This window comes from Indicator indicator, chromosome 4 (assembly GCF_027791375.1).
Source record: "Indicator indicator isolate 239-I01 chromosome 4, UM_Iind_1.1, whole genome shotgun sequence".
Lineage (NCBI taxonomy): Eukaryota > Metazoa > Chordata > Aves > Piciformes > Indicatoridae > Indicator > Indicator indicator.
The window spans coordinates 34,716,862-34,740,585 of record NC_072013.1 but is presented as its reverse complement, the minus strand read 5'-3'; the positions used below and the strand labels follow the sequence as shown (position 1 = coordinate 34,740,585).

At 47.1% G+C, this 23,724-nt stretch overlaps 1 protein-coding gene across 1 annotated transcript in view; it reads right to left on the bottom strand.

Annotated features, from left to right (window-relative positions):
* Positions 1-23,724, bottom strand: part of MDGA2 (MAM domain containing glycosylphosphatidylinositol anchor 2) — a 225,200-nt gene that overhangs the window by 25,998 nt on the left and 175,478 nt on the right. Inside the window, exons 11-12 of the mRNA XM_054400689.1 lie at positions 20,897-21,045; positions 1,634-1,811 (exon numbers count right to left, since the gene is read on the bottom strand). Coding sequence (XP_054256664.1) covers positions 1,634-1,811; positions 20,897-21,045 — 327 coding nt within the window. The remainder of the gene's footprint in view (positions 1-1,633; positions 1,812-20,896; positions 21,046-23,724) is intronic.

Genomic DNA, 23,724 nt, shown 5'->3' with positions numbered 1-23,724 from the left:
ATTTGACCAGACCTGGACAGCCTGGAGAGCTGGGCAAAGGGGAACCTCATGAGATGCAACAAAGGTTAAGTGCAGAGTCCTGCACCTGGGGAGGAACAGCCCCCTGCACCACTACAGGTGAGGGGTGACCTGCTGGGAAGCAGCTCCATGGAGAAGGATATTAGAGCCATGGTGGACAAGCTATCCATGATCCAGCCATGTGTCCTTGTGACCAAAAAGGCAAAAGGGACAAAGGACAATGGGCACAAACTAAAACAAAGAAAGTTTCACCTCAACATGAGGAAAAACTTGTTTGGTCTGAGGTGGTGGAGCCCTGGAGCAGGCTACACGTAAAGGTTGTGGAGTCTCCTTCTCTGGAGAGATTCCAAGGCCTCCTGGACCTGGTGATCCTGGGAAGCTGCTGTGGTTCACCCTGCTTTAGAAGGGGGGCTGGACTGTATGATCCCGCAGAGGTCCTTTCCATGATCCCCCACTATGCTGTGGGATTCTTTGTTCTGTCTCTTTCAGAATTGTTCATTAATTTGTTAATTCAGAGATGTTCAGGCTCTTTCTTGATCCATCCCTGGAGGTGAGCAAGAAATGTGTGGGCATGGCACTTTGGGAAATAGTTTAATGGCCGTGGACATCTTAGTTTGACAGCTGGACTTTCTTAGTTTGACAGCTGGACTTGATGATCTTGGATGTCTTTTCCAAGCACCACAACCCCGTGATTCTGTGAACCAAACCCACCTGAACATTGTGATCCTGGGCAAGCTGCTGTGGCAACCTGTTTCAGTGTTTCACCATCCTCACTGTAAAGAATTTCTTCCTAATATCCTAATTTCCAGATTCATAGATTTAGTAAATAGATTTAGCAAACAAGTCCTTTTTATAATTGAGTTTTCATTCTCAGGAGCTTTGGGCAATGTAGTCTTTGAAAACGCTTTCTTGTAATGGGATAAAACCAAAGATTCAGCAGATCTGACATTTAGTGAAATGTTCCAAAGTGTTCTTTAGAATTGAGCTTTGAGATTCTTTAATCTCATTTCCCCCCCCTTGATATTAATACAGTGATGAAAACCATTTATGAGGAAATGGATTCTCATGATTCATCATGCTGAGATGCATGATACATTTTACTTCACCAGCAGCAAAGATGGTGAAAGGTCTGGAGAACAAGTCTGGTAAGGAGCAGCTGAGGGAACTGGAGTTGTTTAGTCTGGTGAAAAGGAGGCTGAGGGGAGACCTCATTGCTCTCTACAATTCCCTGAAAGGAGGTCGGAGTGAGGTGGGGGCTGGCCTCTTCTTCCTAGTAACAGGTGAATGAACAAGAAGAAATGGCCTGAAATTGTGCCAGGGGAGGTTTAGGTTGGATATCAGGAACAATTTCTTTCCTGCAAGAGTGGTCAGGCATTGGAACAGGCTGCCCAGTGAGGTGCTGGAGTCACCATCCCTGGAGGTGTTCAAGAAACCTGTGGACATGGCACTTTGGGAGATGTTTGAATGGCCACGGTGGTGTTGGGTTGAAGGTTGGATGCAATGATCTTAGAGGGCTTTTCCAACCCAAACAATTCTATGACTCTATGATTCTATAAGGACTGACCATGAAGAGTTGCACATGTGATGTACAAAGCATTTCTTCACATCTTCTTACCACTGTACTTGATGACCCGAATAGTTGAGTCCCCTTCTCCAAATCTGGTGATGGGTGTCAGGCGGACTTCATAGGCCTCAGGTTTGATCAGCTCAGTCAGGTTGTAGGTGATTAATTCTCCCTTTTGGATGTTTCCATTCACAGTAATTTCCTGTTCCCACCAACGCTGTTGTCCAGCCTACAATCAAACAGAAGATGCAAATATCAGAGCTTTTGTGAGGGATGTTGTCTTTGCATCAGAATCATGGAATCAGTCAGGGTTGGAAGGGACCACAAGGATCATCTAGTTCCAAGCCCCCTGCCGTGGGCAGGGACACCTCACACCAGATCAGGCTGGCCAGAGCCTCATCCAGCCTGGCCTTAAACACCTCCAGGGACGGGGCCTCAACCATCTCCCTGGACAACCCATTCCAGGCTCTCACCATTCTCATGGGGAAGAACTTCTTCCTCACATCCAGCCTGAATCTCCCCACTTCCAGCTATATTCCATCCCCCCTAGTCCTGTCACTACCTGAGATCCTAAAAAGTCCCTCTCCAGCTTTCTTGTAGCCCCCTTCAGATCCTGGAAGACCACAATAAGGTCATCTCGGAGCCTTCTCTTCTCCAGATTGAACAGCCCCAATTTTTTCAGTCTGTCCTCCTAGGAGAGGTGCTCCAGCCCTCTGATCATCCTGGTGGCCCTGAGATTAGAAATGAAGGAGAGAACACATAGACCTGTAAAAACTGCAGGTGGTTCACAGAATCACAGAGTTGTGGTGCTTGGAAAAGACATCCAAGATCATCGCGTCCAACTGTCAAACTAAGATGTCCATGGCCATTAAACTATTTCCCAAAGTGCCATGTCCATACGTGTCTTCCTCACCTCCACGGATGGATCAAGAAAGAGCCTGAACATCTCTGAATTAACTAATGAACAATTCTGAAAGAGACAGAACAAAGAATCCCACAGCATAGTGGGGGATCATGGAAAGGACCTCTGGGGGATCATGCTGTCCAACCCCCCTTCTAAAGCAGGGTGAACCACAGCAGCTTCCCAGGATCACCAGGTCCAGGAGGCTTTGGAATCTCTCCAGAGAAGGAGACTCCACAACCTCTCTGGATAGCCTGCTCCAGGGCTCCAGCACCCTCACACCAAACAAGTTTCTCCTCCTCTTCAGATGGAACCTCCTGGCTTCCAGTTTGTGCCTGGTGCCCCTTGTCCTGTCACTGGGCACCACTGACATTGAGCCTGCCTCATCCTCTTGACCTTTACCCTCTACCTTACAAGTAAGATGGAGAGGCACATCCCATAAGAATACGTTGTGACAGGACAAGGGGAGTTGTTTTAAACCAAAAGATGGAGATTCAGACTGGAGAGAAGGAAGACATTTCTTACACTGAGGGTGGTGAGACCCTGTGCCAGGTTGCTCAGAGAGGTGGTAGATGCCCCATCCCTGGAACTATTTCAGGACAGGTTGGTTGGGGCTCTGAACAACCTGCTCTAGTTGCAGATGTCCCCCACCCTTTAGCTCTTGCTGAGCATTGAGAAGAGTCCCTCTCAGGCCACTCTTGTCCAGGCTAAAAAGCCTTCTCACAGAGATGCTCAGATGATAGGTTGCAAAACTGTCATCCCCAAAGCCACCATTGCTGCTGTTTTCCCATCCTTCTCTGTTCACACCAAATCATGGTTAGCCAAAGCTCCATGAGCTGAGTTCTATCTCCTCATTAGAAGCAACAATATTTCCCAGTTGTCATTTGGGGCATGATTTGAAGTGCATGGAAGAGCTGAAATGTAGTTTTATTTCCAAGTACTCTGTTGGTGAGTGAGAAAGGAATAGGCTGGCTATTAATGACCTTAAGAGTCATGACCAAAGGCCAGGTTGTATAGGGCCTTGAGGAACCTGGTCATGGAAGTGTCCCTGCCAAAGGCAGCAGGGTTGGAACTAGATGATCTTTGAGACCCCTTCCAACCCAAACCATTCTGTGAATCTATGAATTACTATGCAGCAGAGTGACTTGCAATATGACTTGCAGACACTCTGACTTAATACATATGGTACCAGCAGAAGACAAAGATCATTAAATATTTACCATGCATCCTAAAATAACTGCAGAGATGCAGTGAAGCTGACATGAGATGTTCCACTCAGCTTGCCAGCATGCTGAAGTTCTCACCTAGTACACAGAATCATAGAATCATTTCGTTTGGGAAAGGCCTTTAAGATCATGCAGTCCAACCTTTCTCTAACTCTACCAAGTCTGGTGATAAATCATGACCCTCACCACCACTTTTCTGCCTCTTTGAAACACCTCCTGGGATGGGGATTCAACAACCTCCCAGGGAAGCCTGTTCCAACCTTTGAGAAGCCTTTCAATGAAGGAGTTTCTTCTAATGTCCAACCTCAACCTCCCCTGGTGTAACTTGAAGCCATTTCCCATCATATTACTCTTATCACTTACAAAAACCTGCCTGGATCTGTCTTTAGAACCACAAAATTGCTTTGGTTGCCAGAGACCTTCGGGACAATCAAGTCCAATGATGAACCCAGCACTGCCAAGTCACCACTAAGACATGTCCCTCAGCACCACATCTACATGGCTTTGAAACCCCTTCAGGGACCAGGACTCCACTACTGTCCCAGGCAGCCTGAACCAGGCTTTGGCAACCCTTTAATGAAAAAGTTGTTCCTCATGCCCAACCTAAACCTACCCTGGGTCAACTTGAGGCCATTTCATAGAATCATAGAATCACAGAATTGTTTCATTTGGAAAAAAAAAAACGAGTCCAAGCATCAACCCAACACCAGCATGGCCATTAAACCATGTCTCAATGTGCCACATCCACACATTTCTTGAACACCTCCAGGCACAGTGACTCCACCACCTCCCTGAGCAGCCTGTTCCAATGCCTGACCACTCTTGCAGCAAAGACATTTTTCTTCATGTCCAACCTAAACCTCTCCTGGTGCAATTTCAGGCCATATTATCCTATCACTCGTTCCTTGGGAGAAGAGACCTCTGTCTCTCTCCAGCATCCTTCTTTGTCTTCCTTACCTTTGAATTTTGAGAACTCCTTGCTCCCTAAAGCTGGCAGAAAACCAAAATGCACTTCCCTGACATCAGAAGAAGGGGACTGCAGAACTGTGGCTGTTATTTTATCGCAGCAGGCTGAAACAATCTCTGAGCTGTCAACAAGAAGGTATTTCTTCTGTGCCTGCTGTGGAGGCACACTCTATTCTCCAAAAGACTTCAACACATAGATTTCCTGAGAAATTAATCCTATGGGATGATTAAATATTGATTGCTTATATGCACAGTTATGTTTCTAACAAATAAACACCTCCTTAGCCCATTGTGCTCAGCATATTGATTGGAAGAGTGAATTTCTTCATTGACTCCAAAAGTCAGGCAAGCATCTCTTTAACTAATGACAACTGGATGCAACCTTAATTAATCTACTGTACACCCCTATGAAAAACGGCAGTGGCCCTGAAAGGAATTTCTTTACAATTTATAACAACAGTCAGAATTGATTTTCCTGAACAAAAGAGTTTTCTTTTGCTGTTAACTATATGTAATATAATTGCTCAGTTCCTGGGCAAACACTTCTTCTAGAATTCCAGACTGGTTTGAGTTGGAAGAGACCTTTAAAGGTCATCTAGTACAGCACCCACTGCAGTCAGCAAGGACATCTGCAACTACAACAGGTTGCTCAGAGCCCCAAACAACCTGACCTGGAATGGTTCTAGGGATGGAGTTTCTACCATGTCCCTGGGCAACATGGACCAAGGTCTCACCACCCTCACTGTAAAATATTTCTCCCTTCCCTCCAGTCTGAATCTCCCTCTTTTACTTCAAACCATCACCCCTTGTTCTGTCACAACAGGCCCTGGTTCAAAACTCTGTCCCAGCTTTCTGACTGGCCCCTTGAACCACTGAAAGGTCACCAGAAGGTCTCCCTGGAGAGGAGGGAGGCTCCTCAGCCTGGACTCACAGCTGAGGGCTTCCAGCCCTCCCATCATTGCTGTGGCCTCCTCTGGCCTGGCTCCAACAGCTCCATGTCTCTGCTGTGCTGAGGGCTCCAGAGCTGGCCCCAGCACTGCAGGTGGGGTCACAGCAGAGTGTAGCAGAGGGGTAGAGTTCCCTCTCTCTACCTGCTGCCCACTCTGCTGGGGATCAGCCAAGGAAAAGGTTGCCACCATCTATCTTCACAGCACAAAAGGCAAACTCCCATTCAGTATTCACACTATTGGACCTTCAGAAATCCACTGGCTGCTCCTTAACCATTTTGCCCAGTACCCATAGAAACATAGAATTGTTCAGGTTGGAAAAGACCTCTAAGATCATTGAGTCCAACTGTCAACCCAACACCACCATGGCTATTAAATCTTGTCCTGAAGTGCTATGTCCACAGACTTTTTTAACACCTCCAGGGACAGTGACTCCATCACCCCCTGGGCAGCCTGTTCCAATGCTGCTATCTGGTTATAAATATAAACCTTATCATGTAGGTGGCTTCTGTGTCATCTTCATTTCAAAGGATTATTAGGGTCCTGAAATGATTCCCAGTGCCCAAAACCTGTACTTCGAGCCAAATCAGCAAGGCCAGCTACAAAGCATGTTCTGCCATGTCCAAACCAAACATTTGCTGGTACAACTTAATGTTTTTCCTGTTGTCCCATCAATTATTACTTGTGAAAGAAGACCAACCTCCCCCCTGGCTTCAACCTTCTTTCAGGGAGTTGTAGAGAGCCAGGTCTCCTCTCAGCCTCCTTTTCCCCAAGCTGAACAACCATAATCCCCTCAGCTGCTCCTCACCAGACCTGTTCTTCAGACCTTGCACCGTCTTTGTTGCTCTTCTTTGGAAATGATCCAGCACATCAAATAAAATAACTTGTAACAGGTATGAGTTCTTTTAGTCAGAAAGGCAATAAAATCTACCCCTTTTCACTTTTCCCTTCACCCATCTGCTGCATATCTGTACCTGAAGGGCCATGAGAAGTGTGCTACAGCATGGACAGAAAATTCTAGGGTAGAAAATTTGGAGGCATTGACTTTTCCCTTCACCCATCTGCTGCATATCTGTACCTGAAGGGCCATGAGAAGTGTGCTACAGCATGGACAGAAAATTCTAGGATAGAAAATATGGAGGCATTGACAATGCAACCTTCACAGAAATCCCTCCTACCTGCACATAAAATATTTGTGACTACTTCTGACCCTGTCCACTGCTGAGTGAACCCAGAAGTTAGAAATACAATGAAGCCAAGCAGTGACCAGAGAGAACTGGCTTGCTCTGGGCTGTTTGAAGAGACTTGTTCGTTATCAACTGACTAGGACCACAGACATCTGTAGACTGGAAATAAAAGGAAGGTGGGAACTTTACTCTTTCAAACAGCAAGCCTGAACAAGTTCCTGTCTGGTTTACAGGTATGAGGTGACTTTTTATTACTTCTTTAAAGTGGAGCCATTCATTTTCTAGGTCACCACAGCTGCATCGCTGCTGGCAGTACAGGGAACCTGCTGAGGAGCAGAGAGAGCAGAGAGCAGAGCTGTAGCCCCTTCATGTCTGCTCTGGGAACGTCTTGCTTGTTTCATTTGCTTTCATCTTGCTGACAGTAAATATCAGAGTGCTGGAAGCACTTGCTCATTGCTGCTTGAATGTTTGTGCAACTTGGGATGCACTCTTATCACTGATAAAATCACAGAATTGCTTAGGTTGGAAGGGACCTTAGAGATACCTACACCAATTGCTGTCTTTAGAATCACAGATTTGTTTGGGGTGGAAGAGACTTTCAAGATGATCAAGACCAACAACCCAGCACTGCCAGGTCACCACTAAACCATATCCCTCAGCACCATATCCACAGGGCTTTGAAACCCCTCCAGGGATGGGGATTCTACCGCTGCCCTGAGCAGCCTCAGACAGGCCTTGACAACCCTCAAGGGAAAGAAATTGTTCCTCATGTCCAACCTAAACCTCCTCTGGTGCAACCAGATCATTTCCTTTTGTGGTGTCACTTGTTCCTTGGGAGAAGAGACCAACTCCCACCTGGCTCCAACCTACTTTTAGGGAGCTGTAGAGAGCCAGAAGGTCTCCCCTAAGGTTCCTTTTATCCATGATGAACAATTCCATTTACCTCAGCTGCTCCTCAAAGGAGTTGTGCTCCAGACCCTTCACTACCTTCACTGCCCATCTCCGGGCCTGCTCCAGCATCTCAGGGGTTTTGATGAAGATAAGCTATGGAATGGGAACACCTCCTCATGATTCCTAGAAGGCATTAGAACTGTTCTGAGCAGCTGCAGTTAATCATGGAATCAGTCACAGCATGGCTTGTGTTGGAATGGATCTGTAAGATCTGCCATGTACTGGGACACCTCCCACTAGACCAGGTTGCTCAAAGCCTCATCCAGCCTGGACTTAAACACTTCCAGGGATGAGATGTCAAGAACTTCTCTGGACAGCCTGTTCCAGTGCCTCATCACACTCATAGCAAAGAACTTCTTCCAAATGTCCATCTAAATCTACCCTGCTCTAGTTTCAAACCATTGCCCCTTTGCCTATCATCACAAGCGCTTACAAGAAGTCCCTCTCCAGATCTCCTGTAGCCCCTTTCAGGTACTGGAAGGTGGCTGAAACATCTCCTTGGAGCCTTCTCTTCCCCAGGCTGAACAGACCCAACTTCCTCAGCCTGTCCTCATAGAAGAGGTTCTGCAGCCCTCTCAGCAGTGGGAGCTGCAGGTAATGCCACTGTCCCCCACTTTGGAGCTGCTGAGGAAAAGGGCAGAGACATTCACAGATGCTCAAGCAACACTGAATATGTGCTCAGTGAAGCAAATGCTGGAAGGTGAGGTCCAAAAAGTGGGTTAGCTCTGGGTGGATATAATTTCAGGAGTATAGAAACATGGTGAGCAAGCTTTGGGATCATTTTGGAATGCACTTTGGAAATATAGAAGGAAAATGTGAAGGCAATTCTACATGTTGGGTTTCATGGCCTTTTAACACAATATGCTGACATTGTCCATGTCCTTATGTTCATTGAAGCCATTTTATGACTTGGATACTTTATTTCATGACTTTCAGGCTCCCATTCCTGTGACTGACCATCACTTTTTTCTTGGTTTTTTTTTCTCCCCAAAAACATGGACCTGTTGGAGCAGAACCAGAGGAGGTCACAACAATGATGGGAGGGCTGGAAGCCCTCTTCTGCGAGGCCAGGCTGAGAGAGTTGGGGTTGTCCAGCCTGGAAAAGGCTCCAGGGGCTGATCAGAATGCTGGGGACAGACTTTTGATCAGGGCCTGTTGCGACAGGACAAGGGGTGACGGTTTGAACTACAGGAGTGAGATTCAGACTGAAGAGAAGGAAGGAATTATTCACACTGAGGGTGATAAGACTGTCCAAGGTTCCCCCTAGAGGTGGTAGAAGGTGGTTCCATCCCTGGAACCACTGCAGGTTGGTTGGTTGGGGCTCTGAGCAGCCTGCTCTAGTTGCAGATGTCCCTGCTGACTGCAGGGGGGTTGGACTACATGACCTTGAAAGGTCCCTTCCAACTCAAAGCAGTTTGTGATTACCAAATAGCTTTTCAGAAAAGCAGCTACTGAAACGCTGACCATCTCCAAAGGCTGAGCAGGGGACACATACAAGGCTGCTTTGAAACACAAAGAAATAGAATAAACTGGGTCACTAACTCCAAAGACAAAATCCAAAGCTGAAATAAATTAATGTCAGAATATTCTTCAGAGAGTTATTAATGAGACAGAAAACTTCTGCATACATCCTTATCTGCATACATCTTGGCAAACCTCAGCACCTTCAGAAACAAGTAGAGGGTGACCAAGTCTATGCAGATCTCCATGACAAGACACACAAGGTTGTCTTCACCCTTCAGCTTGAGTGTTGAGCAAGATCGTTACAAATGTAAGGCTATGGGCAAGAGTGACCCTGAGAAATGGAAACTCTGTCCTCAGCACTGATTGTTCAATGAATGTGACATGCAAGAGGATTTATAGTCTCCTGAGGTAGAGTGTGAGGCAGCACAGGTGTTCTGATTGTATCCCATGTGCCAGCTTTACTGCTGATCAATTTTGCCTTCATCATCACGATTTAAATTAAAAACCTCAAATCCCAGCATGGTGGGGGTCAGAAGAGACCTCTGGAGACCATCAAGTCCAATATACCCCTGCTAAAGCAGGGTCACCCACAGCAGCTTGCCCAGCATCACAATGTCCAGCTGGGTTTGGAATGTCTCCAGAGATGCAGACTCCACAACCTCTCTGAGCAGCCTGCTCCAGGGCTTTCCAAACAAGTTTCTCCTCTCCTTCAGATGGAACCTCCTGGCTTCCAGTTCTTGCCCATTGCCCCTTGTCCTGTCACTGGGCACCACTAGAGCAAGGCCTCATCCAGCCTGGTTTTGAACACCTCCAGGAAGGGGGCATCCACAACACTGAGAAGATTTCTCTCAAGCTGCTCTTCTTCAGGATAAATGGCCCCAGGCCTTTCACAGGTGAACCTTCTCTGGCAGGGGGATTGGTCTAGATTTCCAGAGGTCTCTTCCAACTCCTACCATGCTGTGGTTCTGTTCATGGTGTAGCAAATTGTTAGGTTAAGAGATTTGTGCAAGAACATGTGGTCATGGCACTTTGGGACATGGTTTAATGGCCATGGTGTTCTTAGCTCTCTTCCAACTGAAACAATGCTATGATTCTATGGTTCTCTAGACAGCAGCTTCATCCCTTCTCTGGCTCTTGGAGAACTCTTCACTCTCTGAACCATACATCTGTTCAAACTGAACACAACCCAGCCAGCTTTTCACAAAGCAGATGAGCACCCCACTGCAAAGCATCTGTGTTCTGCAGCTGATCTAAAACATCACATTTCCATGTGGAGGACTTCATTAAGCATCTAGTATCCATTTCCTCTCTTGCATGTTGCAATTGCCTTCAGTATTTCAGAAATGCTTTGCTATAACAATCATGCTCATTTTTTGGGGAATGATAGTTGAGCTCATTTCTTGGGGAAAACCCAACATTTTTAGTTAAAAAGCTAAGCAAACTGTCTGCTCACTTCTCCTGGCAATGCACTTTGGCATCATGCACTTGTCTTCTCACATTGTTACTCCTTGATCTATTTATGCAGAGACTTGTGTAGGTGGTTTAAACTGCAGCCTTGTTTTTCCACTTCATTTCCCCAAGACAACCTTGCTGGTTAGCAGCACTGACTAAGCAATGAGGCTCCAATGTGCCCTGCATCTGGAGGGCTGGGTTTTATCACCCTGAGTGCAGCTCCAGTCATTAATTTGTCACTGTGTGATTATTGCCTATGAAAAAGTAGAGAATCATAGAAGTGCTGCAGTTGGAAAAGACCTCTAAGATCATCAAGTCCAACTGTCAACCTAACACCACCATGGCCACTAAACTGTGTCCCAGAGTGTCATGTCCACAAGTTTCTTGAACACCTCCAGGGATGGTGACCACCTCCCTGGGAAACAATTTGTAAACAGCTTCTAGAAAAGACAAGAAAATTACTTACATTAGTAGTGACAGGAGGGCATTGTCTGTTGTTTGAGATCCATCCAAGAAGACTGTATCCTTGTTGGATGCTCTCTAAGTTGCCACCACTGCAGAAGGTCAATTGCTTCCTGGGCTGATCCCCAGCAGGGTGGGCAGCATGTGAGATTGTGCCCCTCTCCTCCACTCTGCTGAGATCTCACTTGCAGTGCTGGGGCCAGCTCTGGAGTCCTCAGCACAGAGGAGACATGGAGCTGTTGGAGCAGGGCCAGAGAAGGCCACAGCAATGCTGGGAGGGCTGGAAGCCCTCTGCTGTGAGGCCAGGTTGAGAGAGTTGGGACTGTTCAGCCTGAAGGAGAGAAGGCTCCAGGGAGACCTTCTGGTGGCCTGTCAGTGCTTCAAGGGGCCAATGAGAAAGCTGGGGACAGGCTTTTGAGCAGAGCCTGTTGTGACAGGAGAAGGGGTGATGGTTTGAAATAAAAGAGGGAGATTGAGACTGGAGAGAAGGGAGAATTGTTTGACAGTGAGGGTGATGAGACCCTGGCCCATGTTGCCCAGAGTGGTGGTAGATGCCCCATCCCTAGAAACATTCCAGGTCAGGTTGCCTGGGGCTCTGAGCAACCTGCTCTAGTTGCAGATGTCCCTGCTGACTACTGGGGGTGGGGGGAAATGACACAACCTTGAAAAGTTCCTTCCAACCCAAACCAGTCTGTGATGCTGTGATACAAAGGTAATGCTACAGAAAGCGAAAGATGGAGACAAAAGATGATGGAACATTGCAGCAAGATGATGCCCTTCTCTGCAGAGCTCCCACACCTGGGCTCTGTCCTGCACCCTACACCAGCTGTCCCTTACAGTCATTAAGGATGCTGACAGGAGTCCTGCTGGTGAAGTCTCAGCTTTGATCACTGGTACAGGGGCAATCCATCTAATTTTTCTTTTTCACATCTTAAGGTCTGCAGCACTCATTCTGTAATTGCACTCGTGAATGGCACAAAGAAAAATCCAGGTAGACCTCAAACAGATCTAATTGCTTCAGCTCATCCACCATCAACAGGTACAGACACATTCAACTGGAGTGGCTTTGGAAACAAGTCAGGGAGCTCAGAAGACAAATATTCCTCTAAATTGTTGCCAGAACTGCTCATGCCAGTGCAATGGGGAGATGCTAAGGGAGGTGACAGCTTTCTTTTGACATACAGTATTTCCATTTATCAAAGATCAGAAACAGAGAATCACACAGAATGGTGGGGGTGGAAGGGGCCTCTGGAGAGTATCCAGTCTGACACCCCTGCTAAAGCAGGGGCACCCACAGCAGCTTGCCCAGCATTACAATGTCCAGCTGGGTTTGGAATGTCTCCAGAGAAGGGGACTCCACAACCTCTCTGGACAGCCTGCTCCAGGGCTCCAGCACCCTCACAACAAGCAAGTTTCTCCTCATCTTCAGATGGAACCTCCTGGCTTCTAGTGTCCACCCACTGTCCATTTTCCTGTCATTGGGCATCACTGATGAGAGTCTGACCCCATCCTCTTGCTCCCCACAGGTCCTTTAGCTCTTGCTGAGCATTGATCAGATCCCCTCTCAGGCTGCTCTTCTCCAGGCTCAACAGTCCCAGGTCTCTCAGCTTTTCCTCCTCACAGAGATGTTCCAGGCCCCTCAGCATCCAATAATTTCCTCTCTCTCTTGAACAGGAGAGCCCAGAACTGAAGCCAGTACTCTAGGTGTGGCCTCACCAGAGCAGGAAATACTTGACTGACAGAAAAATCCATTACCAGGGCTGCTGTCATTTACAGATTATTATTTTTAAAAAATACTTCTGCATTACAGGAATTCATCTCAGAATAAGGCAGAGAAATCAAAAAGATTTCCAGGCAATCATATTTTTCATTTTAAATCTGCATCTGATCAGCATCAAACTGCTGCCTGCCTGCTGTTAGCATTCAGTGAGCAACTCCAGAGCAGCAGGGTGAAAATACCATCATGAAAACACACATCCCATCTGATCAGCCCTGCTGCTGTTTGTACTGCAAGTGGAGCATGTTCTTACTGTGGGTAACTCAACAACATAAAGAAAAGCACATCCTGGTTTGGATGATGAAGATGATTCCTGCAGTTCAGACACTCCAGCTGAGTTGTTGGCTGCAGTACCATAGAACCACAAAGGTTTGGGCTGGAAGGGACCTTCAGAGGTCATCATCTAGTCCAACCCCTCTGCAGTCAGCAGGGACATCTGCAACTAGAGCAGGCTGCCCCACACAGCCTGACCTAGAATGGTTCCAGGGATGAGCATCTACCATCTCTCTGGGCAACCTCAGACAGATCACCATGCTCAGGGTCAAACGTTTCTCCCTTCTCTCCAGTCTTTTAGTTCAAACCAGGATCCCTTGTTCTGTCACAACAGGCCCTGCTAAGAGGATTGTCCCCAAAGTCAGCACTGTGCTTCAGTGTCATAGAATCATAGAATTGTTTCAGTTGGAAAAGATCTCTAAGATCATCAAAAGTCCAACCATCAGCCTAAGAGCACCACAGCCAGTAAACCATACCCCCAAAGTGACACATCCACAGAGTCACCAGAAAGGAGACTCTCAACCCTGCAAGAAGAGTTTAATTGCAGAGAAAAAGTTAATAACGCCTTTACTACAACAAATTCCTCCAGCCTCAGCATTTTCTCTCCCTAAATTGCTCCTTAGTTCACTTAATTTTCTCCTGCATCTTTCCTAAAGCTTGACTGATACCCTGCATTTGTCAAATCATCAATTCATAGTGCAGAGCTTTCTGCTGAGGCACAACCAATGCAAGCTGAGTGTGGGCACCATGCACGAGGCTGACACTACAGTGTGAGGTTTGCTTTTAGCAATGCTGGGTGAGAACATGTGCTCCTAACTACAAATAAGGCTCTGTTTGTTAGGCACTGAAGGGAAACTTGCCAAGAAAGCCTCATCCCCATCACTGCTTTTTCCTCAGAAGGGCTGTCAAGCCCTGGATCAGGCTGCCCAGGGAAGTGGTGGAGTCCCAATCCCTGGGGAGGTTTCAAAGCTGTGTATATGTGGAGCTAAGAGACATGAAACAAAGATGGAACATGAGCCACTGTGTGCCTGGGTGGCCAAGAAGGCCACGAGTACCCTGTCTTGGATTAGAAATCACGTAGTCAGCAGGAGCAGAGTAGGGATCAGGCCCTGTACTCAGCATTGGTAAGGCCACAGCTCGAAAACTTGGCTAAGTTTTAGGCCACTCACTCCATGAAGGACACTGAGGGGTCTAGAGAGTGTCCAGAGAAGGGCAACAGAGTGGTGAAGGGTCTGGAGAACAGGTCTGGTGAGGAGCAGATGAGAGAACTGGAGTTGTTCATCCTGGAGAAGAGAAGGCTTAGGGGAGACCCTCTGGCTCTCCACAGCTCCCTGAAAGGAGGTTGGAATGAGGTGGGAGTTGGTCTTTTCTCCCTAATAACAATTGATAGGACAATAAGTACCCTGAAGTTGTACCAGGGGAGGTTTAGGTTGGATGCCAGGAACAATTTCTTCCCTGCGAGGGGTCAGGTATTGGAACAGGCTGCTGGCAGAGTCACTGTCCCTGGAGGTTTTCAAGCAACACATGGGCATGGCACCTGGGGACATGGTTTAACAGCCATGGTGGTGTTGGGTTGATGGCTTGGACTTGATGATCTTAGGGGTCTTTTCCAAGTGAAACAGTTCTATGGTTCTACAGTTTAGTGGCAATGCTGGGTTAATGGTTGGACTTGATGATTTAAAGATCTCTTCCAACCACAATACTTCCATGATTCTAAATGGCAATTAAAATCCCTTGCTACAAATATCATCTGACATCTCTCAGCTTGCTACTTCGAAAAAAAACCAAACCTCAGCCTTGTGAGGAACAACCACAGGAGGTATCAATACCTGAGACTGAAAATCACACAACAGAACCACTGCGTCTCCAGTTCAATTTACCAAGCCCAACAAAAATCAATAAGAAACCTGCCTTTACATGTTGCACTCTTTATTTTATGTTACCAAATTCCATCTCATTTCACATGTGCAGAAAGAACAGGAAGAAAACAAAACTTTGCTTCAACATTACCAAAAGTGTGAAGTTTAGGTTGGACATTAGAAAAAATTTCTTCCACTGTTCCAGCAACTAGAGCAGGCTGCTCAGAGCCCCAGCCAATCTGATCTGGAATGATTCCAGGGATGGGGCACCTACCACCACTCTGGGCAACCTGGGCCATGGTCTCAACACCCTCATTTCTTCCTTCTCTCCAGCCTGAATCTCCCTCTTTTAGTTCAAATCATCACCTCTTGTCCTGTCACAACAGGCCCTGCTCAAAAGTTTGCAATTATTTAATCAATATCTAAGCCTTAACTCCAGCAGATGCTCACTCAGGGACTCCTCAGAAGAGAAGGGGGCTCAGGAAAATACAGGGCAACTTGTAAACTGCAAAAGGGGTCCTAAATAAAAATTATACCAAAATATACTCAGCCCAGCATTAATACCAAACATGAAGGCAGCCCTTATGAGCAGCAAAGGAAAGAGGAACCCAAAACCCAACAGGATGTTCCAAGCTCCACTCCCCTCCCCAGATTTCCCCTTTTATACTGAGTGTGTTGCTGATGGTCTGGGAACTGGCTGGCTCCCAGCTGCAGCCCATGACTGGCCTGGAATCCTGTCCCAGCAACACCAGGACATCATCTTTCTTATAGAATCATTAAGGTTGGAACAGATCTCTGAGATTACCAGCTCAAATCATCAGCCCAACAGGCCCACTAAACCACATCCCATAGTGCCATGTCTTGAATGTCTCCAGGGATGGTGACACCAGCACCTCCCTGGGCAGCCTGTTCCAATGCCTGACCTCTCTTTAAGTGAAGAAAATGTTCCTAATATATAATCTAAACCTCCTCTGGTGCAACTTGAAGCCATTTCCTCTCATTCTATCACCTGACAGAGAAGACACCAACCACCACCTCACTCCAGCCTCCTTTCAGGGAGTTGTAGAGAGCCAGAAGGTCTCCCCTCAGCCTCCTTTTCTCCAGACTGAACAGCCCCAGTTCTCTCAGGTGCTCTTCATCAGGCCTGTTCTCCAGACCCTTCACCAGCTTGGATGCCCTCCTCTGGACAGCACCTCAGTGTCCTTCTTGGAGTGAAGGGCCCAAAACTGAACCCAGAATCCAAGGTGTGGCCTCACCGGTGCTGAGTACAGGAGGACAATCACTGCCCTGGTCCTCCTGACCACACCATTGCTGATCCAGGCCAGGTTGCTGGTGGCCTTCTTGGCCACCTGGGCACACAGTGGCTCATCTTCAGCTGCTGTTAAACACTTTTTGCACTGGGCAGTTTCCAGCCACTTTGCCCCAGCCTGGAGCATTCATGGGTTTTTGTGATCCAAGTGCAGGACCCAGCACTTGGCTTTGTTGAACCTCATGCAATTGACCTTGTCCCCATTTAAGTGCTGGAAGGCCACAGGAAGGTCTCCCCAGAGCCTTCTTTTCTCCAGCCTGAACAACTCCAATGCTCTCAGCCTGTCCTTATCAGACAGTGCCTGGATCTTGCCTCAAGTGAAGCAACAACACACAGGTCAGGTAACTCTGATTTTCACATTCTCAATACCAAAGCAATTTACTGATCAGATAAAGCTAATGGAGCTAATCGAACCCAAAGCAGATCCCAGCACCCTGTCCTTCTGCAGAGCCTGCTGGCAGTGTTTTGCAATGCATTAGGAGATTAAAACAAAGATTAAGAGCAGTCACTCGTTTTGCCTGATAGCATCATGCTGTGCTACAGGCTGCTCTTCAGCTCAGAGCCTCCCTCTACCTGAACATCCTCTTTCTGTGAGGGATTTTGCACAGCCATGAGTGGTGTTTTCTGCCACTCCCAAATGATGTTTAGCCTTTTTTATTTTCTTAATTATTATTCTTAAATAAAAAACACAGTAAAAACTAGTGACAAATACATGGCTTAACCAAACTATCTGCCCATGTGGCCAAGAAGGCAAATGGTGTCCTAGGGTGCATCAAGAAGAGTGTGACCAGCAGGTCAAGGAAGGTTCTTCTACCCCTTTATTCTGCCCTCAGGAGGCTTCATCTGGAGTCTTGTGCCCAGTTCTGGGCTCCCCCATTTCAAGGAGGGCAGGCAACTGAAACAAACGTTTACAGCAAATGCTACAAACCAATTTGGTTGGAAGAGACCTTGAAGATCAAGTCCAATCAGTAACCCAAATCTGACAGGTCCACCATGAAACCATGTCTCATAGCACTATGTCTCCATGGCTTTTAAATCCTCTAGAGATGGGAGCTCCACCACTGCCCTGGGCAGCCTGGGCCAGGCTGTGACAACCCTCAAGGAGAAGTAATTGTTTCTCATGTCCAGCCTAAACCTCCCCTGGTGCAACCTGAGGCCATTTCCTTTTGTCTTAGTTCTTGTTCCTTGGGAGAAGATACCAACCTCCACCTGGCTCCAACCTCCTTCTAGGGAGCTGTAGAGAGCCAGAAGCTCTCTCCCTGGCTTCCTTTTTTTCCAGACTAAACAAGCCCAGATGCCTCAGCTGCTCCTAACAAGACTTGTGCTCTAGACCCATCACCAGTTTCACTGCTCTTCTCTGGGTTTTCTCTAGAACCTCAATGTCCTTCTTGTTTGGAATGTAATTTGCTGGTAGGTGTCAAAAAAAAAATAATTAAGGAGTTAATTATCGGCCTTTTTCAGTGGGAATTGCTGCAATAATAGATGAGTGTGTCCAGATGGCTCACTAGGTTCCAAATCACCCACATTTTAAATGTGGCTTCAGACAGAGGAAAGGAAAATATTTTGATTAGCCTGACAGAGAGTGTTGTCACCAAATTAGAGTATAGTAACTCTAGGTGATTATATAAATAGGTAATTAAAAGTAAATTAAAATGAAATTAAAAAGAAAAAAAATGGCAGCTAAAAAATCCTAATGCAATTAATTTTCTCATATATTCATTTACTTCAGCAAATTCTCCTTTGAATTTAATAATTCCTCTTGGGTACTGGGAATAGCGGGACTGATTTGTGCCCAGTGATGCAAGCAGTTGCATAAACATGCCTTAAAAGTCACAGATTTTCATTCCAAATTAGTTAGATCCCAGCAGAGACAAAGTCTAAGTGTAGAACAGCCAGCAACCTCCAGGTATCCAAACCCTTGCCTGGACATATCATAGATTCATAGAATGGTTTGGGGTGGAAGAGACCTTCGAGATCATCCACTTCCAACCCCCCTGCCATGGACAGGGACATTTTCCACTAGACCAGGCTACTTAAGACCCCATCCAACCTGACCTTGAACACCTCCAGGAGAAGGGGGAACCCACAAACTCCCTGGGCAACCTGTTCCAGTGTCTCATCACCCTCACTGTAAAGAATTTCTTCCTAATTTCCAGTCTAAATCTTCCCTCTTCCAGATCACATCCATTGCCCCTCATCCTAGCAGTACAAGCCCTTGAATGAAGTTCCTCCCCAGCTCTCCTGTAAGCCCCCTTTAGGTATTGGAAGGCTACTCTAAGGTCTTCCTGGAACTTTCTCTGTTAAATGTCCCAGTTAGCTCCACAACCACCACAAAAGTTATGCAACCCCAGATCTACTCAGCATAAATAACATATTCAAATGGTGTATTTATTTTGGAGATTAAAAAGCTCATCTCAGTTGGAGATCTGAGGGACAGAAAATCACTTTCTCCCCTTATTTATCTAAAATATACCTCTTCAAGAATCTGTCTTAATCCCCCAATCTCCTTCTCCCTCCATGAACTATTATTTCAGGCACTGAAAAACCAAACATCTTCTTTCTACATCAATCAATTGTGGTGGTAGTTAAAGAAAAGAAAAGTAAACTCAATGGGAGAGTGTAAACTGAGGGGAAAACAACATCAGATGGGTTCTCACAAGTAAGAAGCAAAACATCACAGGCCAGGTGACCCTCAATGGCTCAACAATTGATTGCATCCCATGGATGGCATCTTCAGGGGCAAGCTGAGAGATCCCCAGGGTCAAGCCTCTTCTTCCCTGGCTGATGTCCCAGCAGGACTCTGTCCCTTCTGCCTTCCATCCTGATTCATGTCTTCTTGAGTCCATTTCCAGAACCCAGCTCCTAAATCCTGTTCCCACCTGCTGCTAAGTCTAGTCTGGGACTTGCCCAGGGCCTGCCCCCAGCATCAGTGGTGCCACTGGTGCCATCAGGGCTTGGGTGGGCTCTTAGTTTGTGTCTCTGTGTCTCTATTCCATGGGAATGTTCTTCTCTCCATCCCAGCTGATTGAGTGTCTTTTCCAGCCCATCAGTCTCTCTCCCTTCTTCCCTTTTTCTTCCCACGAAGAGCCTCTGGCACTCCTCTGGTGGCTGGTCCAGTCTTGACCCTTGAAACAGCCCAACTGAAAATATATGACTTGGAGGTGGATGCTCATAGCAAATAAAGTTAATCTCAAACCACATCTTATTTCTTGAGATAACCTACAAATGGCAAACCCCAAGCTGGTCGTGTCAGTCTCTGGTATATTCATAGAGTTTGTCATGGAGATATTATGAAGTGATACAACACAACAATTTCCTTCCTTTAAAACATAAAATGATGAGATTTTGTATGATCTTTGCTGTAGCAACGTGCAAATTTCACTCTACTCTGCAAAGGGAAGTGGAGGTGCTGCCATTCACCAAGAGTTTAATCAATGCACAGATTTGGTTCTTTCCCTTTAATTGATCATTAAAAATCAAGTTTTGTTGCAATAGCCTTCAAAGAATCCATGAAGACATCATTTGTGATCACTCTAACATCTTGGTTCTCCAGGATCACCATGGAGGAAAGCTATAGCTATCCCTATATTGATCTGTTTACATGGAACATCTCATCAAAGCTCTGCAGATACATACAGAGAGACTGCAGGCTCCTTTCATGCCTATCTGGAGCCACAGCCTCTGCAAAGCCTCCGAGGAGCAGCTCTTTAATCTCTGCCTTTCACCCTGCCAATGTGCAAATGAGTTTCCAGCATCTGCAAGAGGCCTGCAAACTTTCTAAGAGGAGAAGGAGAAACAACCACAACTCCCACAAAAATGAAAAGAGGGAAGAAAAAGTACATAGAGTAAAATAAGTTTGAGGAGAGGAGAAAGGGAAAGGAAACAAAGAAAAAAGGGAAAAAGGGAAAGGAAAAAAGGAAAAGGGGAAGGGGAAAGGGGAATGGAAAGGAAAAAAGGAAAAGGGGAAAGGGAAAAGGGAAGGGGGAAGGGGAAGGGGAAGGGGAAGGGGAAGGGGAAGGGGAAGGGGAAGGGGAAGGGGAAGGGGAAGGGGAAGGGGAAGGGGAAGGGGAAGGGGAAGGGGAAGGGGAAGGGGAAGGGGAAGGGGAAGGGGAAGGGGAAGGGGAAGGGGAAGGGGAAAGGGGAATGGAAAGGAAAAAAGGAAAAGGGGAAAGGGAAGGGGAAGGGGAAGGGGAAGGGAAGGGGAAGGGAAGGGAAGGGGAAGGGGAAGGGGAAGGGGAAGGGGAAGGGGAAGGGGAAGGGGAAAGGGGAAGGGGAAGGAAAGGGAAGGGGAAGGGGAAGGGGAAGGGGAAGGGGAAGGGGAAGGGGAAGGGGAAGGGGAAGGGGAAGGGGAAGGGGAAGGGGAAGGGGAAGGGGAAGGGGAAGGGGAAGGGGAAGGGACAAAAAGCACTAAGAACAACAACAACAACAAAAATTAAGACAAATAAAATAAAATTAATAAGCAATAAAGTAAAAGAAAGGCCCAGCAGTCATTACAGAGCTCCAAAGGGCATGTTCTGCACAACCAAACCTCTTCCCTCACCTGCCTGATCCCTAAGCGATAGGCAAGGATGCGATCGACAGCATCGGGGTTCATCTGGGTCCACTGGAGGCTGTAGGAGTAGACACGAGGTCTGTTCTGCCACAGAGGGTTGTAGGTGTCATAGTAGAACTCAGGAGCGTAGGCTTTGCCTGCAGGAGATGGGGAAACAAGGGGAGAGTAAAGAAATTAGACATCAGTCAGGCAGCCAGTTTGGGATCCAACCTCCAACTACCTTCCCTGTCTATGTGTCTTCCAGAAACACATTTTGGAATTCTTTGAAGGCTTTGTGGTGATGATTTGCCCTTCATAGAACGACACAACAGTGTGGTTTGGAAGGGACCACTGGGGATCATCCAGTCCAACACCCCTGCTAAAGCAGCTTGCCCAGGATCACAATGTCCAGCTGGGTTTGGAATCTCTCCAGAGAAGGAGACTCCACAACCTCTCTGGGCAGCCTGCTCCAGGCCTCCAGCACCCTAAATTAAAGAAGTTTCTCCTCATGTTTAGATGCAACTTCTTGTGTTCAAATGTGTGCCCATTGCCCCTTGTCCTGTCACTGGGCACCACTCACAAGAGTCTGGCCCCATCATCTTGCTCCCCACAGGTCCTTTAGCTCTTGATGAGCATTGGGAAGATCCCCTCTCAGGCTGTTCTTCTCCAAGCTCTACAGCCCCAGGTCTCTCAGCCTTTTTTCTTCATAGAGATGCTCCAGGCTACTCAGCATCTTTGGAGCCCTTTTCTGAACTTAGTTCCCTGTCTCTCTTGAACTGGGGAGTTCAGATCTGGACTCTGGGCTCCAGCTGTGGCCTCACTAGGGCAGAGCAGAGGAGCTGGAGAACCTTCCTTGATCTGCTGGTCACAAACAAGTTTCTCCTCCTGTTCAGATGGAACCTCCTGGCTTCCAGTTTGTGGACAGTGCCCCTTGTCCTGTCACTGGGCACCACTGAGAATGGTCTGGCCCCATCCTCTTTCCCCCCACGCTTTAGATCTCGATAAGAACTGATAAGCATTGATATTAACTCACTCTTTAGTGGCATCTATGGACCAGGTGTGGGCATGGAAGGGTAAAAATCCACAGAGCTAATCAGAAGGACAAGCTGGAGCCATGCAACTTATTTTTCATGGCCCAGCTGCCTCAAATAGAGATATCAAAACAATCTGCCCTAGAGTGAGCAGAGAAAGGCCCAGTGACAGCTGCTCCACCTGGCAGAAGTCACAGGAGCTGACACCCGTGGGCTGGGAGCACAAGCTGGCTGTTTCCAGCCACGGCTGCCTTCATCACATCTTCTCCTCTCGAGATGCCCAGGTGAAGAGGCACACAAGTCGTCCTTCAGCGCACATGCTGTCAGAGCACGTTATGTAGCCTAACCCCTCGATGTGTACCACAGGCGACAATGACATCTCACAGGGCACCTGGCCCACATCAGTGTTTCACCACGAGGTTCTTATAACTTTCATCCTTTAGAGAGCTAGAATCATACCATTCTTTCCCTTGGAGAAGGCCTCTAAGATCATGGAGTCCAACCATCGACCCCACACCACCGTGGCCATTAAACCACGTGCCCAAGTGCCCATGTCCATATGTTTCTTAAAAACATCCAGGAACTGTGCTCCACCACCTCCCTGGGCAGCTGGTTCTGATAACCTGACCACTCTTGCAGGAAAGAAATTGTTCCTAATATCCGACTTAAACCTCCCCTAGGACAATTTCAAGCCATTTCCTCTCCTTCCATTACCTGACAGTAGGCAGGAGAGACCAAAGCCCACCTGACCCAACCGCCTTTCAAGGAGTTGTAGAGAGTAATGAGGTCTCCCTTTAGCCTCCTCTTTTCCAGAGTCCAGTTCCCTCATCTGCTCCTAACAAGACTTGTTCTCCAGACCTTGCACCAGCTTTGTTGACCTTTGTTTCCAGCCACGTAACAGAAAAATTGCTCAGATTTACCAAAACTGAGTTCTGTTTGACTTAAACCCAGGAACACCAGCGACACCTTGCCATGCAAATTCCCTTTGTGCCTTTAAACCATCCCATAAAGATTGATTTGTCTAGAATAACCAGAATGGCACATGGTCCTCAATCTGTTCACCTAGCCATGGACAAGTAGTAACATCTGAGATGCAGCAAGGCAGCTGAGCCATCTAGGCTAGGTGGAAGATATGACACAAGAGCTGTAAGAGACCTAGGACCTGATACAGACATAGTGAGAACTGTGTGCATCACCCTTGGAGCTGTGTGCCTCTTCCTAGAGCACCCTATATACCATCAAGCACCTTTTATACCACCAAGCACCTGTCTACAATCAAATAAGCTCAGTTTATAAAGGCTAAGAGCAGGTCTGGGATAGGAGTGTCTGCAAAAAGCATTCATGACTCAGGATCCCAGAATGCAGCAGATTGGAAGGGCCTCTCAGAGGTCATCTTGTCCAACCCCCCTGCAGTGAGCAGGGACATTTCCAACTAGATCAGGTTTGATTTAATGTTTCCATCAGGAGCTTGTGCTGCAATGAACTCTATATTAAGGTATTCTCTCCTCAAAATTATTCTTCTCTACAGGTGTAAATAGAGAGGGATCACAAAACGGTGGGAGTTGGAAGAGACCTCTGGAGAGCATCCAGCCCAAGCCCCTGCTAAAGCAGAAGCACCCACAGCAACTTGGCAAGTGCCGCAATGAGCAGGAGTGTTTGGAATCTCTTCACAGAAGGAGACTCCACAATCTTTCTGGGCAGCCTGCTCCAGAGCTCCTGCACCCTCCACCAATCCAGTTTCTCCTCATCTTCAGATGGAACCCCTTGGCTTCCATTTGGTGCCCATGGCCCCTTGTCCAGTCACTG